The sequence below is a fragment of the Rousettus aegyptiacus genome, unplaced genomic scaffold, assembly GCF_014176215.1.
Source record: "Rousettus aegyptiacus isolate mRouAeg1 unplaced genomic scaffold, mRouAeg1.p scaffold_m13_p_6, whole genome shotgun sequence".
In the NCBI taxonomy this organism is placed as follows: domain Eukaryota; kingdom Metazoa; phylum Chordata; class Mammalia; order Chiroptera; family Pteropodidae; genus Rousettus; species Rousettus aegyptiacus.
The window spans coordinates 72,123,350-72,142,593 of record NW_023416309.1 but is presented as its reverse complement, the minus strand read 5'-3'; the positions used below and the strand labels follow the sequence as shown (position 1 = coordinate 72,142,593).

Below are 19,244 nucleotides of genomic sequence, written 5' to 3'. Positions count from 1 at the left end.
TCCAGACCCTGCTGGGTGAGAGGGCTTCCCAGGGTCTGCTGACTTTCAGGGAGGCACACTCATTTATAAAGCTTCCCCCTGCCACCCCGTCCTGCCTTTCCCAGAGACAGTGCCTTGGGATGAGGACTGCCCACTCATGGCAGAGACATTCCCAGGTTTCAGATTTTGTTGCACAGACATCTCTTTCCATGCTCTTTTAAGACTAAATAAAGCCATAAGAAATATGCCAAGAAAAACTGGGAGTGAAAGGACGAATGGAGCCAGTGAGAAATAACTGTATACAGACGGATTAACTCATTGCTTCATCAAACTGGAGACTCAACAGGACAGCAAGTCACTTAGGAAAAGAATAAATGCTTTTTGTTATTGGCACCTAGTTGAAAAGTCTGCAGTTGTACAAAACAATTAGAGGAAAGATGAATCTTGGCTCACTTTTTAAAAGGGGAAAAACCCACTTAACTTTAGGGGGCTAGGTTAGAAATCCCAACTAGGTAAAAGATGATCTTTATGCAAAGAGCTCTCAGTGTAACCCTGGAGCTCAAGAAGCAGAGGATAAGGGTGCTAAGGAAGCGGAGGCCCGCTTTGCTGACGGGGAAGAAAAATGTAGCTCTGGACCAGCCGGCCATTCCCTTTGACTAGACTCAGGAGAGACCCTGCCAGTGCTTGAGGCAGAGGGGAGCTGGGAACCCTGCAGCAGCCTCTTGGAAGGAGGTTCCAGGGCGCTGCTGGGGCCCAGGAGGCCCTGAAAGGAGCAGACTGACCCAGGGCTAACGAAAACTAAGGTTCGGTTACAGTTATTAATAATAATGAAGTTTCAACAGAACGAAAGTACCAGTTGTAACTAGGTATCTGGATTTCTTTATATGGTATCCAGACTTAAAGTGATTATAATTAATAATCAGTTAAGTTAAACAATACTTATACTGTTATTTTAATAAAGTCTATTTTCATTGAAAAAGCACCCAAGGTGATGGGTACTAAAGCCCTGTCTTGCCTCTTTTTTTTTATGCTTAAGGTAAGGTCTTACTGTTCACATAACCAACTCAGAATACTGTGGCCCACCCGGGGCTGCAGCCCCTGACACCTTTGAAGGGGAAAGCAGGCCTTACCAAACCTGGCCAGAAAATTCCACCTTTACATTAGCATTGTTACTCTAGGTGCAACAGATCCCCCAAGTGGCTCGGGTATGCCTTGCCACTCCCTGGTCTGCCCTTCGGTTCAGAGTGGGGTGGGTGTCTCCTGTGAGAAGCCCACCCTGAGGAAGCTGGAGGAAAGGGGTGCCTTCCTGCTGGGCACTGCCCACGGCTAGGACAGCAGGTCCTCGCAGCCTAACCTGGCCAGCTCTTTAACTCCCTCCCCTGCCTGCGGGTCCAGAGAAGTGAAGTCACTTGTCCAGGTCACCCAGCTAGCTGTGCTGGGCTGGGCCTTGAGCCCACTCGTCAAAAGAACAGAAGCTGCTGTGTGCAGACATCAGCTCAGTGTTTGGCGTGAAAAAGCCTTTCTGTGTGGCTGAGCCAGGATGCTGTGGCTCTGGTTCAAAGACGCCCCACGAGTTGCCGGGGCTCCGTGCTGAGCAAGTCAAGAGGAGGTGAGAAAGTCAAACAGACCTTCAATACCACCTCCCATGAGCCCCCGAAGTGGGGGGCTCCAAGGAGATGCTGTTTATACGGATTTGGGGTTTTGCACGACAACACTGAAAGATGTGGCTCTCCAGATTCTTGATCTTCTGTTCGGTCATCCATTAGCAACCACCCTGCTCCCACCCACAAGGAAAACGCACCCCAGGAAGCTGTACCATCCAGAAGCCCTTGGCCCCCTGTGCGGCATGGCCCCTCTCCTTCGGGAACACATCCATCATGAAATGAGCCTGCTTCCATTTCCTCTCCACTTTGCAATCTAGTTTTCCGGCAGCGTGTCTCATGCTCGTTCCCTGCCCTCTCAACCCTTCACTACCTCCCAACTAAACACGGCCTGGCTATTCCACTAAATCTGTGCCCGGGGCCTCAGCGTCCCAAGGCCTAGCCTGGGTCTGCACGTATTTACAGACCCTGGAGGTCAGTGGGCACTAGGGTCCAAATAGAGCCTTGCTCTGCCCCAGCTTGCTAACACGTCCTCACAGCGGTTCGCTCTATTGCCGTAGGTTGGAGGCGTGCGATAGAATCCGAGTATGGATTTGGAGACCATCCGGCCCAACAGGTTTAGACTTGGGTTAGGGGAAGAATCCTTTTTCAGCTGAGCCAGTGTGCTCTGTGCTAACTCACCTTATCCTCACAACAACTCTCTAAGGCAGGAAATATTCTTCTCTCCATTTTCTGAAGGAGGAAACAGGCCCGCGGTCACATAGCTGGTAAGTGGTATGGTTGTCACCGGGACGTTCACCACCTAGCTCAGGCTGCCCTCTGGGCACTCCCTGGTTCCCTCGCACTTTAGCAGGGCCAGGTGACTGGTCCTGGCCAGTGAGCTATGAGCAGAGGCAACGGGTTCACTTCTGGGCAGAACAGTCAACTGCTAGTGTGAGCGTGTCCAGAATCCCCTTTCCTCTGCTAGAGCCCACGTTGGCTGTTCCATCGGCCCAGGTTCTGGAGTGAGGAGATGTCATCAGAGCCAGCTGACCTCAGATGGACTTACAGTGTGCAAGACACCTGCCTCTGGGGTGGATCTAGGCTGTTCCGATTTGGGTGGTTGTGAATGCAGCACTGTCCTGTCTCCTAGAGTACAGCAGAGTCCCATGTGAAGATGGGAGAGAAGTGTAGGTCACTGCCACATGCACACACCAGATGGAAGCAGGACTGCTCAGGTAGAGCAGGGCCAGGCAAGGCCTTGAGGTGACCCAGCCCCTCTAGGGAAGAGCTGCTGGGAATAGGGTCACCCACACTTTGCAACAATTTACAACTTACCAAACATGAGAAGTCACGGTTCCCCTCTGACAACAGGCCCTGTGTCTGGACCCAGGTCTTCTGAACACACCAGGTCGCAGGCCTCGGGGTTGTGGGGATACCACCATGCCAGGCTGTGCCATGCTTCTCCTGTTATGTCTGTCTCTGTCAGTCAGGACCCACCCTCTTGAGAGAAGTCACCCACAGTGCCTATGAAACCCACAGGGGACTCCCCCCAGGACTCCCCGCCTTGGGCCTGTTCTCCCCTTTTCCTCAGTGAAATCTCGTGCTTCAGAAACTGCTCCATGGTCAATCTGAATTCTTCCCCACTTTGCCAGGGAGCAAAGCAAGGCAAGCTGGGCAGCCTGCCTTCGGTCCAGACAGAAGAGTCAGCACTAGGATGGGTCCTCTGCCCCTCCAACCTGGAACTCACCAACGCTTCCATGGGCCTGAGATCCTCTGCAGGCCTTGCTCCCCCTGTCTGCCTTTTTCCATACATGCATACACGTGCATGCACTGCGCACACTCACACACTGGGTTATCAGAGCCAGTTTAGAAGCCAAAAAAAGGCACTGTTCTCTAGACTTTATAATCGCACCTTTCTTTGACCTCTAAACAGTACTTTCCAGCCTAATCACCTCCCACCCCACCCACCTTATTCTACAGACTTGATTCTGGCTGCTTATAAAGATGTTTGAGCCTTGAAAAATGGGTTTACCATCACCAAGGAAATGAAAAAGAATGTGCTTTTAGGTCCGAAGGCAGTTTCCAAGTAGAGTCCAGAAATAGTCTCAGCACTGGCAGCAAGCACCACTGGAAGGAGTGGTGAGCCTTGCAGGGTGTCTTGGGCAGGGCGGTGGTTATACACTGAGATGTGTACCCATGTCACGGTCTTCATGTCACTCCTTCTCTGACTGGACAACATGGCCTGGGCTGTTCGCTTATTTCCTACACGGACAAGTGACTTCCCAGAACAGACCAGACATTCAAGGTTATGAACTGTCTGTTAATTAGGTATGAGCCTGCAGGGTGCCCAGAGGGGGGCCTGGAATCCATTGGCAGCCATGGGCAGTTGAGGAACCTTGGGCTAGTACCAAAATGACCAAGGAACCAAAAGGGTCACACTGAGCCTGATACTCCGAGCAGCTCTCTAGAGCTGCCATGTAATATTCTTTCACTGAAGCAATGCACATCAAGGGTTCAGAGCTTTGGGGAAATTTATTGAGAGCAGCTTTCATGTATCAAAAGGGTGCCGGGCTTTTCTTCATCACTGGCAGGTGTCACAGCTGGTGGTCCCTTTATTGCCATTAGTTGGTAGGCCAGACTGCCACGACCACAATAGCCACAAGCAGCAATAAAATCACCATTATCATCCCTGAAAAACAGAAGCATAAAAGACCCTTTGAATGATTCACACCAGAAGAACATTATTAAGTATCTTCAGAGAGGACAGCGGATGCAGTTCTCCAGTATATCCGTTTCCTGGGAGGCTTCAGTTTGTGCCCCAGGGTGTGTGTGGGGAGTGTCGGCAGCCCCAGGGCACTGCTGCTGCTCAGCTCTGGCTTTGCAGGCCAGTAGGTGCAGAAGGGAGGGGTTCTGGGGACACTGGTCAGTTTCCACCCCGCCACCTCGACAATTGTGCGAGTGAAGTGCCATCACTCCCAACAGCAAGACTGTGGGGACCTGGGTAGCATCTGCTTATTCAGCACTTGGCCCCTCCGGTCTAGCTTCTGTGTGCAGCCTGGCCCTATTTTCTGTTTGCATTGATGAGACATCGATAAAGCAAAGGGCTTTAGAAAAGAAATTCATTCTAGAATTCATTTTCTCCACTATCCACATGGCTTTGCCTTTTCTTCTTGAGCCAAGATACTTATGTCATCCATCTGTAAAAATATGCAATAGAGGGACTTTTTATTCATGTATAACTTTTTTATATCAGTAAATTTTTTTTTTTTTTTGGTTTATTTCCTAAAACTTTTGGTGAGGGAAGAAAAAGGAGAGCATCGGCCCTCCCAGCCAGTCTGCTCCCTGCGCCCAGCTCCGCCCACCAATCCCACTCCACCTCCCTAGCTCATGCATCCAGATTTCGGATTGCCCATTCCTGCAATGCTGATGAAGCAGACTAAAGAGAACACAGCCTCTTTACTCAATGAGCTCACTGTCTTCTACACTTACCCAGTAAGTAATGAGTGTTTACCAAGCCAGGCAGCTGAGGCCAGCATGGTCGTGCATATACCAGATACAGGATGGGGCTACCACAAAGCAAGTACTCAATGTTTCCTTACTGAAGGTTCCCTGATCTCCTGAGGCCTCAAGAGGGAAGTGAGAAGCAGGTAAGATAAAGCATCTGAAAATGCTCTGTAAAGTAACAGGATCACACGGCTGTCTGGCCACCAAGGCTGCCCGCCTCAGACGGAGGAGCTATTTCTGGAAAGGTCAAGGTCCTGAAAGTTCAACAATTTGTTCTCTTATAGGAAGCCACTAACACATTATTGATCTTGTTAGCTAGATAACCACTGGCCACAACTGGCTATTTAAATTTCAGTTAATTAAAAGGAAATGAAGTTAGAAATTCAGTGTCTCAGTTGCACTAACCATATTTGAAGTGCTTAAGAGCCACATGTGGCCTATGGCTGCCATACTACAGAGACAATAAAGAACATTTCCATCATCATAGAAAGTTCTCTTGGACAGAGCTGACAGAGTACGGAGCTTTGACTATTCATTTACTGCTGCACCCCCAGCTTCCATGACAGTGGCTGGCGTGGAGACTCAATACGTATTTGTTGAATAAATGAATGAATGGCTGCTCAATGTCTTTTCAACACTCACTCTACACTTGGATAGCTTCCCACATTGGGAATTCTGTTTTCCCTTCTTCTTGAGTCAGTTTTGTTAAATTACATTTTTCTGGGAAATTTCCCATTTTTTTCTGAGTATTCAAACATATTGGCATAAAACTGTTCATTACATTCTCTTAAAATTTAAACACTATGCTGTCTCTATATCTTTCTTTTCATCTCTAACACCACTTATTTGTGCATTCTTTTTTTTCTTGACTAGCCTTGCCTCAAGTGTGCCTTTTTATTAATCTTTTCGAAGAAGTTTGATTTTGTTGATCATCTCTTGTTTATTTTTTTATTAATTTCTGAATTTTTTAAATCAATCCTACTATTAATACTTTCTTTGTATTTATTTTGTTTTGTAACTTCTTGAATTAAAAGTTAACTTATTCATTTTCCATCTTCCTTCTAAATATTACAATTCTAAACCTAACAAGTTTTGATATGAAATAAATGTTGTTAGTTTCAAAATTCTAAAATTTAAAAAATTTCAGCAAGAAATTCTTTGGCCCAATAAGTATTTAGAGGTGTTTTAAAATTTTCAATTATGCCAAAACATACTTATCAGAATATATACATACATTTTGAATTCTGAAATAATAATACATGTTCTATATTTTGATGTGAAAATACCTGTGATTTTATTGGTGACAAAGTCACAAGTCCTACTAATACAACTATAGTCTTCTGACTACTTTCTTAATCGAAGGAAATGCTAAGTCTCAATCAGAGGTCAGTGGAATGCAATTAGCTTTCTCCTCCAAGTTCACAGACTCCTTGAATTCTATTCACAGATCCCCAGGGTTCACTGTAGTTGATATAGTATAAATTTAAAACTCAACTCATGTAAGCATAGCATGTCCATAGTTTTAACTACAGAGGAAAGACTTAAAAATATATGGCAAGCTTGCCTGTCATCTCCCTGTGATCCAATCTTTTGAGAGTACTCCCTCTTGGGGACCGGGGATTTTTTTCCCCTGTCTTCATGTGGACATAAACCCAAGTCTCTATAACAGGGGTCGGCGAACTGTGGCCCATGGACCAAATCTGGCTTGTGGTCTGTTTTTGTACAACCCATAAGCTAAGAATGCTTTATATGTACTTAAAGGGTTGTAAAAAAAAAAAAAAAAAAAGAAAGAAAGAAAGAAAAAGAAGATATCACACTGTTTGTGGTCTGCAAAGCCTAACCTAGTTGCTATCTGGCCTTTACAGAACTGTGCTTCTGCTCTACATCACTACAGCTGATAATGACCCAGCTGCAGTATCAGTTCATTCATTTAGGTTCTGGTGTCCAGTTCTCTCTCCATTTATTTCATCTGGGGATTTCCTTTCTTCCTTGTAAATTCAGCTATGCATTAACATTTTAGGGGGTGTTGTATTATTTTATCTAGCATTTCAAGATGGTTGTGGGGGGTGGTGGTGGTTATGTGTGTGTGTTTGAATATTATCTCAGTCTGTCTTCTTGCCAAAACCAGAAGAACTCTTTTCATTCATTTCTTCCTCCAGAAACATCTTTAGGTTGACTGAAAGCTTCACCTGGGCAGGAATCCCACTACTTCTTGACTGGTGTGAAAGGTTTACACTGTATGACATCGAGAAAAAAATAATGCAAATGGGAGAAGCAGACAGACCGAGGTGGAGCCTCCAGGGCAACTGCCGGCCCTCCAGAGCCCAGGCTTACCCTAAGACAAGGGGGAATACCAAGCGTTTGAGGAAAGAAGGGAGATAATGAGTGACTTCAAGAGGAAGTACTGTCACTGATGCTCAGGTAGGATCAGAGCTGGGAGAGCACGTCAGGCTGAGACGCTCCTTGTATAGCAAGGGTTTAGGCCTGAGGCTGTGACCCTGAATACAAGTGACCTTGAATTTTCAAATCAGGGTGATTATAAGAATAGCAGAACAAGTGATGAGAACAAAAAAAAAAAAAAAAAAAGAAAAAGAAAGAAAAAAGAAAAAAATCAAGAACAATAACTGAATGGAAAGAAACCATACATCCAGTTTTAGTTTATACACACAAAGCTTGTAGTCCACGGGAAGAGGCCTCAAGGCACCAGTGGTTACCACCAGCTCCTATTTGAGCCACTGTGGTGGACTGATCTGCTGCTCGTTTTACCCAATCCATTCTCCACAATTTAGCTGGAAGGGAAATCAGATCAGGTTACTCGTTGGCTTAAAACTCTCCAAATGCTTAAACTGAAATCCAAACTCTTCATGGTGGCCTAGAAGGCCCTGTACCATCTGGCCTTGCAACCCCTGAAGCCACACTCTGTATGGTGCTCCAGCCATCCCGGCCTTCGGTTCCTCCAGCACACCACGCTCCTTCCTGCCTCAGGGCCTTTACTTATGACGTCCTTTCTGCCCAGAGAGCACTGCTCCCTCTTGGCCTAGTTAATCCCTACTCATCCTCCAAACTCCACATCAGTGTCACTTCCTCAAGGAACTCCTTTTAGATCTCCAATTGACCATGCTCTTGTTGTCCCTCTATATCTCTGCACTGACTCTTCTTAAATCATGATTTATGTCCTCAGTTACTGGCACATGAGCGACTATGGCAGGGACTGTGGCTGTCTAGTCCACCACCATATCCCCAGTACCCAAACTGGACCCTGGCTCTCAAAAGAGGCACAACACATTCTCTTTTATATAAGTGATTAAGTGTATTGAATATCCGAAAGAGACAAGAAGAGCCTATAAGACAGAGAAGGAATAGACAATAGGGAGAGAGAAGCTGAGAAGATATGTCAAGGAGGCCAAGAAAACAGTTCAAACAGTGGACAATACCGGTCTATAAACAATGCAGAAATTCCAGAAAGATGGAGAAAAAAGGTCTGGGCTTCAGAGACTTGTAATAGCAGTGCTAGCAGAAGGGTGGGTGGGTCTACTGGAACTGTTATTAATACAGCGATTCCTCTCTAAGCTTCTAATTGCTCTATCACAGAAACTGTGAATAATATAAATTGTGCCTCAGTAAAGGTGTGACAGGGTATACAATACCTGTAAAAAAGGAAAATGCATTTTAGCTATTAACAGCAGAGATAGAGTCACTTGATAATACGTAAAAACTGGGTTTTCATCCCAAGATGAAAAGGGGGACTTTGAAAGCAATGGCAAATAAGACTTCTACATTTTAAATCCTTTCAGAATGAACAGGGGTCCTTTGGGGTAGGAGATTTCCAACAGGTTTAAGAAAACTGTTGTGCACTGGGGTCAAATCAGGAAGTCATTTTAAGATGGCAAGTGACAGTGATAAGCAAAAGCCAACTGTAGCCTTTTGGATTCTTTCAGACAAAGAGTAGGTGTTTACAGACCTTATCACCGCAATCCTTTCTTTAAGATGTGTGGCTTTCTTGGAATGTGATTACACCTCTGGTGCCCTTCATGAATGGAGGCTCTCTCCTCTGAAGGATGTTTCAGAAAGAGTAACCAAGGATCTTCTGAAAGCTGGGAGAGCTAAGTCATGCACACATGGAATATTCACACATGCCAGGTTCTATAACTGACTGCGACGGGTGAATTGCCTCGCTAAATTCTCAGCGACGGATGACTCGTTTCTGGTTCATATACGAGGGAGCTGAGGTTCTGGAAGGCTCACTCTCTTAGCTAAGGCACTACAGCTGGTAAGAGGAATCCAGGTAGGACTGCACCCTGGGCCACGCTCTTACCCTTTCTCTGCACCAGGGGGTACTGACCTAGGGATCCCGATTCCAGACACAATGTGGGGTTTATCCAGGAGGGAGGCGCAAACTTCGTTGCGCTGCAGAACTGGGATAAAGAGTTTCTTCTCTCTCTCTTTTTTCCCTTCTCTTTTTCTCCTTCCTTCCTATAACTTTTTTATGGTGGAAAAATTTAAATGAGTACAAAAGTAGACAGAAGAGGACAAAGAACTGTAATGAACTCATCACTCAGCTTTAATGAGGATTGATTCATGGCCAATCTGGTTTTATCTACACCCTCACCTGCTCCCTGCCCCCCTCCCCCAAGTATTATTTTGAAGCGAATCCCAGATATGCTTTTTATCTACACATATTTCAGTATGTCTCATTAAAAGATAAGGCATCATTAAAAAATATACACTACCACCACCACTATCACACATAAGCACAGAAGGTTTGCTATTTCCTAAAGACAGAGGCAGGGAAGAGCCTCCAACACCTCAGACATAAGAAAGTGGTTCCAGCCAGAGGACGCAGGAGACCATCCTGCCGGATGGCCACGAGAAGAATTTGAATAGCATTCAGTCACATGTGAAAGAGAGAACGTCTTTCTTTTGCCTCAGAGTAGTGCTTAAACCTCAGGGGGTCTAGTCATCCATCCCCCAGCTAAGGAAATGTTTGACATTTCAGAACGAGGAAAGACAGTTGAATTTCTGGGAGCCTGCCAACTTCTTAAACAATGAATGCTCTTTGCCCCCAACCCTAGCACAAAAACACCTGGCGAGGCTCCTGACAACGGGATCGTTTCCTCCGCGCTTCACTCAGCTCCGTGCACTGGTATTGCTGGCACCTGGCACGGCAGATTTTCCTTTCCAATACCCAAGTGCCCCTTACAGGGGCAGGCATAGGATACCAGAGTTATGAGTGGAAAAAAACGTCCATTTCCTTTGGTCAGTTTACCAGATGAGTATTACTCAATCACTTACAATATTTACAAGTCCAGCTCATAGCAATTAAAAAAAGATGTAAGAAAACAAACTCCTTTTCAAACTGGGGGAGGATATGGAACAGTCTCTCAGGCATAGTGCTGTTTTCTGAAGATTGTTCATCTGGATTAATGGTCTGTATTTTTTTTCCAGTGAAACACTGGAAACCTGCAAATTATGGAGGCTGTGTTGCCAACACCTCTGCCACAGCTGAGCGTAGGTAACCACTCTTGGCACTTACTAATGAGGAGGAGAAAAATATGGAGCCGGGCTTTTCTTGAGAGGGTGAGAGCAGAACTCTGTATTGGCACTTCTCCCCTTTAGCTGCAGGGAGATGTGGGAGGTAAGGATGGTAGGGGAGCAGCGGGGATTAGAGGGTGAGGAGGTGGGAGGTCGGGGGATATGAAGGGCAGTTTTACCTGGAAGCCTTTTTATTTGGTTTTATTTATCACAAGGAAAGCCATACTGGTTATCTGCTGTTGGTTGTTTTGAACCAAAATACATATTCTCTGTCTGCCTGGTCCTTCACATTGGAAGAGTCAGAGCTAATAACCTCTAAAGATCCACAGAGGACATTTATGAAAGGCTCCTGTGGTTTATTTTCTTTTTTCCCCGTTGTGCCCATCAATAGGTGACATTTGCTTATGTATTAACTGGTTGGTTCTCACTGATCAAACAGATTTTTCACAGCAGACTCCTGAGTAGAGGTGGGGAATGAACAGGAGAGAAGACAAAACTGAAATATTTGTTTTCAAAAGTTCATGTAAATGTTCCCTTTCATCTCATTACTGAGCAAATAAGCTAAGAAAAGAGTAGATGCTGTGCAGAGAAGGTGAATATATTTACACTTTGATTTCAAGATTGAATGGCTGGAGAATTGTAGTTACCCTTGAGATCACGCCTCGGCCTAGACCGGCCCACTCCCGGGCTGTGTTTGCTTTGCTAGTCAGCCACAGGGTGTGGGCACTGGCCGCCTTCCTCCAACCTCCTAGGAGCTCTGCTGGGCTGGGGAAACCACCGTGGGGGCTTTTGCCCAGACACGGGTGGTGGGGTAACTGGGCATCTAGTGCCTTTATTCTATTTCACACCACAGTTCCACATTTTAATTTCCTCCAACAGTACTTTCATTAAAACACTGTGCACAAGTCTTGTCTGATTTTTTGAGTTTGGTTTTGTTCCTACCTGGCATTCACCCCATCTCTCCAAGCTTTCTCTGCAGCTCCAGCGGGCTCCCTTCATCTCTTCGGCCAAGCTTACACTCTCTTATCTCCTATGTGTACACACCCTCATCTCTTTATCAGCCTCCCCCAGAGCCAAGGTATTGAACGCTCAACTTAGATGCCACTTCCTCCAGGAAGACTGCTCAGCCCATGAGTGAAACATGGCTCCCCTGAGTCAGAGAAGCATTTACAGCCAGGCTATTGCTCTTAAATGACTGACTGTCCTCCATATTTAAATTCTTATATGATTTATTAATATTTCTTTCCTTAGGTCATAGGATTTCCAAGGACAGTGATCATGCATTCTAATGTGGTGGAAGGGGCATGGTTTGGGGGAAATCAGGGAGACCTGACTTTAAACCTGCTACTCTCAAGCTATGAGACGTTGGGGAAATTCCCTAACTCTGAGTTTGGTTCCACCATCTGGAACACAAGCCTAAAAATACTGACTACATAGGCTTGTTGTGAGGGTGCAGTAAAATGAAGTACATGAAACTTCTAGGACATAACTGGCACTGAATAAATGGTAACTATGATGACAATAATTATTACTGCTTGTATAACCCATTGGCCAAGAATGGTGCCTTGTGTACGACAGATGCTCCATAAATGGCCTGGAAGAAAGCCGGTCTCTCAGTTTAACAACAGAAATAAAATGTCATTCATTCCAAAAAAGAAGAAAGAGGAGCAAAAGCAGAGGAACACCTGGGTGGCATTTGGTTTGGAAACAGAGAGCTCAATTCTAGCTGAGGCCCAGTGCTGATGACGGGCGTCCAGGAAAGGTGGGAAGTTCAGAGTGGAATATCTGGCAGCATCCGTTTTCGTTATTAGCCACAGGAAGGGCAGCTGTGCTAAGCGAGATGCTGGCTGAAGTCAAAAGGCAAGCAGAGCACAGCCAAGTGGACACCAGGTGAGAGAAGCTGTGAAAAACTGAAATGTGAAAGGCCTTTGAGGAAGGGAAGGTCAGGGCAGGGGCACACACTGAGGACGGGGTCGCAGGCAAGAGAAGAAGATTAAAGCAAACCCAAAGGGGACCTGGAAGATCTGCAGGAAGAATGAGGGAACTCTGAAGTTGTGCCCAGCATCGTAACCTGTTCAACTACAGGGGAGGATGGGCAGAAGGGAACTCGGGCTGGGGAGCTGGGCACTTCAGCTGTGATGGCACAATTAATAATGATAATGAGAATGACCATAGTAACGGAACAAGAACAGAAGTGAAAAAATAAGAGCTACTGTTTGGCCATTAGGTACACATGCTCAAAATATTTTACAGTGCTTAAATTACGTATTATTCTCACTATAAGGCAATAAGGCGATTAGAGCAATAATTTTCCCCAGTTTATAGGTGAGAAAATGGGGGCTCGCAGGTTAACTGTGACACACTGCTCTGAAGAGAGCCCCATGGAGGCAGGAGGCCAATGGCCAACAGGACTGGCTTTGGGGAAATGGCCACATTCTCTGGGAGGGAATCTCGTGGAGCTTGGCCCCACATGGGGAGCCAGGATCAGAGGCAACCTGGGCAGGCCATGGAACTCTTGCTGGTTTGTGACACAGAAATGACAATGCAACTGAAGAACTGATAGTGTAACTACTCAAAGAAATATATTAGAAGGCCTAGAATCAGCCTAGAATGTGCCTATGTTTTGGTTCTGGCTGAAAACAAAGAAAACTTGAGTTCAACAGAGCATAACTTTTTCTTGGTTTTATGTCACACTGACAGAATGTGTTTGTGACTGTATTTGTGTCTGCCTTTTGACAAGATGTGGCCAAGGAACACAGCATGGGAGAAGAGGCAGGACTTTGAAACTCGGGCCTGGCCTGGGCTAGCCCAAGTGAGCAAGTTACCCAGCTCTTCTACATCCACTTCCTCAAGGCTCAGGAGGGATCATACACACTTTCCAAGGCTGCAGGAGATTATGTGGCATTTCCTAATGGCCACACATGGCCGATGCCGACCAGACACTGGCCCCTTTCTGAAAAGTACAAGCTTCCTGCAGGTAAGAACTGCAGTCTTCTCTGAAATGACTCTTTGGAGTGGCAAGCCTGGTACCCCAAGTGTGTCTGAGGTCTGGCCTGGATCTGTGCTGAGGTGACCTGGGGAAGAGAGAGGAACCTTCCTTACACTGGCAACTCAGCCCTGCCCTCTGAAGGCCCAGGCCCCACCTGGAGAAAATTCACCTCCCCAGTCCCTGGGCTGGTAACCCATTTCAGTGCAGATGAGAGGCAATGTTCCGCATAAATAGATAAACTTGAAAAGAATCAACTCTAAAGAGAAGGTGGCCAACTGTGGGAAAAGAGGAAGGTGTAGGAAAAACATCTGGGGGCCAGAAAGAGGGAGAGCATTCTCAGCAGGAAGCAGGAATCAGAGAAGGTGACCTGAGAGGAATGGGGGTTGGGATGAGAAAAAAAGAACTTGCCTAGAAACAGGAAATTAAAAGGAATTAAGACTGCAAGAGACAGGGCAGAGGAACTGGAAGGAGGCCTAGTGAAAGGCAGGTTCTCAGGGTCTAGGTGTCAGGTGGCTCTGTCACAGCCACAAGGGTGGTGAGACCAATACTCAGTCAATAGAGACCCGATGTGAGAGCTCATCTCACTAGCCTAGGGCAAATCAGGTCACAATGAAGGGGTCAGACTTGGTTGAGCTATCCCAATGGGCAGCTGACCAAGGGCATTGTGCGGGGTAAGATTTGCCGGAGAGAGTTAGATTTATTCACACCAAAACTGAACTCAATAAATGTTTACTAAGTGACTACTGGTGGTCAGGTCCAAGGGATGCAAAGATACACACTAGCTCTTTCAGGGCCTCCCAGTCTCATGAGAAAGGCAAAAAAAATCAACCCATCTTGCCTCCCTAAAACAAAACATAAAAGCTCTGCACATGATACCTTCCTTGGAGAAAGTATGTAAAAACTCAGCCATTACTGTTGCTTCCTGCACAGAAAGTGCTGACTAGTTTCTAGGCCTCGTCAGTGTTCTTAAAGTGTTACTCATTTCCTTTCCTTGAAATAAGTTCAGCCCAGCAATCACCACAATTCAACAGCAGAATTCAATTGTGAATAGATAATTCTTCATATCAGCAATCAAAAGCAGCTTATGATGAGTTGTCAAGTCAATAATTTAATGCCAATTCTTTGGCACATCAATATTTGCTAAGAAATATCCCCTCGTTGTGCTGTGTGTTACCCCTGGGAATGTGAATCTGTCTGGAGTCTGGCAGAAATTCAAGTGTGTTTGAAAAGACAGTCAGGAACTCTGTTATGGATATCTTGTTTTGACAATTCCCTCTTGACTAAGTGTCAAAAGATTTCTGGATGGCTCCAGCGAGGCTGTGGATTCACCATTACAAACCCTTCATTTGTGCCGTATGGACTGGGAAACATCGCCTGGCATCACTTAGGGATGCTGGGCGAGAAGGCAGGAGGGCGCTACTGCCAACATTCCAACTCAGGCACAGAACGGCAGGGCAGAGAGGTACGGCCATCGAAAGAATGTTTGTTAATATAATATATCAAATGCTAATCCATTCGTTTTTTTTCTTTTTTAGAACAAAACATTTGACCAAGATGCAAAAGGCTGCTGAGTGGTAGATCAGAACTGAATCTCTGAGTTCCAAACCGCAAAACAACCATATTATTTGGGGTGGGGGGGAGAAGGCAGTAGCCATGTCTGTTCAACTTGACTCTTCCTCTATATACATAGCTGATGGGTCCAGCAGCTGATCCCAAGTAAGGCCAAATAGGCTCTCTAAGTAGCATTGGGGTACAGCCACAGTAATTGTGACACTCTAGAGGGGTGGTCCCCAAATCAGGCTGGAAGGTCCCAAGACATGCCTTTGTTCCGACTCTTCCTGAGATGTGGCGGGCCCAATTATCCCTTAGATTCTCGCAAGTAACCCAACATCATTCAAATAAATTACATGTTCTTTAACCTAAATGAGCCAGAGTCATTTCCTCTTACTTGTAACCAAGATCTTTCAGTAAAGACACCATCAGCAAAAGTAACTATTCGTCTCTAATTATTTTTTGGAAAACTATAAGAGTAACATGAGAACAATTTTACTTTACTGGTTTGGTGTTGAAAGGATAGTTCAAGGGTGTCGCTCCTCTGAGCATAGTCCTGTCTTGCATCCAGCACCTAATTGTGATGGGCCAAAGTCCCAATTGAAATAGCTGTCACCATTAAGAAGCCTTCTCAGATACCAAATTCTTGTCTTTCACAGTCATATATCCTATTATTTTATAAGTATTCTTTGATTAATGCTACAGATATCCTTAAGAGTCAAGGTGAATAGGAGATGTGTTCAGGGAAAGAGGTATTTGGAGCAAAGACCAGGGCAGGAGAGTTCCCCCTCTGTAAAGAAAGCCGAACTAGTCACTTAGACCTTCCCCCTTGGGGACTCCCTCCTCCCCCAGAGCACACCACGTAGGGGCCCATCAGGTGTCTGGGTTAAGTGGGTCCCAGGTGACTGTATCTTGTTCCTGCTACCACAATGCTTTTCATAAAAGCCGCAACTACCACTATTACTGGTGGTACTAGACCCTTTATATACATTACACAATGAACTACTCAATAAATGTTTAACTAATAAACGGAATAGGTCCTCACTCATGATATTGTTAGGAAAGCAAAAACAATACTGATAATCTCTGGATTTGCATCTCTATTGGCTTTTGATTGATTTAACAAATATTGACTGAGCATGGAACAGGGTCACAGGCACTGCTCTGGGCACTGGTGATACAGCGATGAACAAAACAGAAGAGGATCCCTGCCTCAACCTCACTGAGTTGCTATTTATGTGCATATGTGCGTGTGTGCGTGTATGCGTGTGTGCTTTGTGTGTTTTGAGGGGTGCAGTGGATAAAGAAAGAGAAAAACCAAAATAAGTAAACTGTGTAGTGTGCTAGAAGGCTGTAAGTGCCATAAAGAAAAATTTAACTTATTTCTTCCTATCGTGAATGCCAGGCTGTAGCTCAAAAGAATGTATCTTCTATCCCTCAGGTTCTAGGAGCATATGGGGGGAAGGAATGCTAATACTTTCCAGAAACCAGTATCCCACAGTAGGATTTGGAAACATATTGCGGGTGAGATTAGGGTGCCTTCTTACATGGCATCGGGAAACTGCCATCCCTGAATGTTAATAATATGTAAGCTTAGAAATAACACATTACGAAACTTTGTTGGAATGAAGGGTGATGTAATGACAACTGGAAACAGAAGGGGGACTTATTATGGAGTGCAGAAAAGGAGAGTTGGAGAGGAAGAACTTGTGAATGGGTTCCCAGCACTTTCCAGGGAAGAGATATCCTCCTGGCCAGTGAACGCTGTACCTGCTTGGTCTGTGGGGACACATGGTCTAACACGAAGAAGCGGCACAGTGCACCTATTCCGGTTTTGACAGTTCTAGTCCCAAATGAAAAGTGCGTTTCCTAGACTGATGGCTGTTGCCTGTTTTGGAGACTGTTTCCCTTTATCACAGCTTTGGCTGAGAGTCGTCAAGTGCAGGCCACCAGCGGTTGCTGAAATCGAATGGAGGTCTGGTTGTGGTGGTAGAAGTTAGGATGAAATAGTAGACACAAGATGTCACCAAAAGTTTGCTAGAATCCTGGAAAATGCATTTCGGTTAAAGTTGGGATTGCTAGCATCATTTCTGGTACTTTGGGTGGGGAGCCATCTGTCATCTTGGAGGCCACATCTGCCCCCACCTAATCTCAGCAATCCTTTGGCCTCCAAGGTGACATGGACTGTATATAACCAAGAGCCACAGTGGGGAGGGCAGAAGAAAGATGACTGTTAAGAGCTGTGGGAGAAAAGAAAAATAAGGGCTGAGAGAGCAGCCAGACGTGGTCTTTTCACTTTAAGAGCTGAGTCTTTTCCCAGATAACCAGAACATATGTCATGATCACTCGGTTTGGCTGTGAAGCCAATCTCCATCACTGAGGCAGAGAAATTAGTTCTACTGTGTTCAGAAGGTCACCCCTGCTTTCAAGTGGTCACCACTGAGTGACTGTAAGCTCTCCATCCCTAACTTCCAGCACAGCGTATGCCACTTCCCAACTGTGTGGCAAAATGACGGCAGATGAGAACGGATGCACGTATGCGTGAATACGAGTTTTCCCTCTTTGGGAGGCTGTGTAGCAAAACAACTAGAGTTGTACCACGGGTTGAGGCCAGATGGCTTGCATTCAAATCATGGTGCTATCATTTGGGTAAGGGACTCAATCTTCTGAGCCGAAAATCAAGAGAATACTACTAACACTTAGCTCCCAGAGTTATCATGGAGAAGAGAAAACAGGTAAAATGTGTAATGCTGAATATACTTCTTGGCACATGGCATGTTCTCAATTGGCATCAGCTGCTGTTATTACCTACTGGAAGTTGTTCTTGCTACGGAAGTGGCATTCACAATCATCAGTCTTTGGATAGAAGACATTCTGATCTTTCTCCTTTCTGTGATCACCTTACGCCTTCAACACTGTTCGTGTCCAACCCACTGCACAATGCCAACAGCTCAGGAGCAAGGGACCTCCAAGGAGATGGCCAGCCCTGCCCTTAGGCATGGCTACCCTCAATGTGACCAACATGAGAGCCACACTCTTCTTGAAAATCTTCCCTATCTCACTCTTTAAAGACTCTGTCATGAAAACAGATTTTGAAATTTATGCTCACATAAAATTCTCCAACAGCCTGAATACCTAAACATATAAAAATACCTAAATTAAGAGAACTTCGATAAAATGTAATTCTTATTTGCTCTATCAGAAGAGAGAAGTGTATCTTCTACCCAGAATGCCGCAATGGTCTCCTCTGCTAATGATATTGCTGCAGTGAGATGCTTCACAGCAGGGATGGAGTGAAAACTACCTGGTGCACTGGTCAACTTGCAGTTTTTCATTAGTTGCAGGAAAAGAGTCATCAGAGTTGTGAGCCCCGTGGGCAGCACCAGGCTTGCAGTTCAAACTAGGAAGCACGCAGGCGCAACAGAGGCAGTCAGTCTGCAGAGATGCAACACCAAATGTATGGTATCACTCCAGGCACAGTCACACCGTGAAGGAGTCTCTCCCTTCACTGCGAGGACTGCTGCGACGATGTCGCCTGCCCTCAGTGTTAGTCTCAAATACTTCTGAACACCCCCAAAGTCATCCTCCTATGAACAGCATATCATCTGAGGAGCTGTACAACTTGACCTTCACAGAGGAGGGCTCCACTTTCAGTAGCAGAGACTCTCAGTGTGGCAGCAAATGGTGGGTGTTCCTAAGTAAAAGCTTCGAGTGGAAACTGGGTGCCTTCCAAACCCATCTGACCTTGTGCCCAGATTCAATGACATCACCAATGAACCCACTGAGAACAAATGGACAAGATCTCTGGCTATACATTCCAGAATATGATCGGTCTAAAAACTGTTGAGCAATGATTCTATTGGCAAGAAGGATGAATTGAAGTATTTGAGGCCCAAGGAATCACTGTAGCAGAGCTGAAAGCCTGGGAAACAGCTGCATTTTAGGGATCCAGCCTGGAGTACTGTCCTAAAGAAATATGGCTTAACTCACTTTCAAGGGTAAGGCAACCCACGTAGAAGTCCTTCTCTTCTCTCTCTTCCTCTAGAGGCAGTCAATATGTAAGGGGCTTAAGCAGATCATAAAAACACAGTCATAAAAAGGCACTT

General features: G+C 45.6%; 1 protein-coding gene across 5 annotated transcripts in view; it reads right to left on the bottom strand.

Moving 5' to 3' along the window:
• Window positions 1-4,075: 4,075 nt before the first annotated feature.
• STX8 (syntaxin 8) overlaps window positions 4,076-19,244 on the bottom strand; it is a 221,375-nt gene continuing 206,206 nt past the window's right edge. For all 5 annotated transcript variants that reach the window (XM_016154663.2, XM_016154662.2, XM_016154665.2 and 2 more), the window contains one exon: window positions 4,076-4,251. In XM_016154663.2, the coding sequence (XP_016010149.1) occupies window positions 4,184-4,251 (68 nt within the window). In that variant the 3' untranslated portion in view covers window positions 4,076-4,183. The remainder of the gene's footprint in view (window positions 4,252-19,244) is intronic.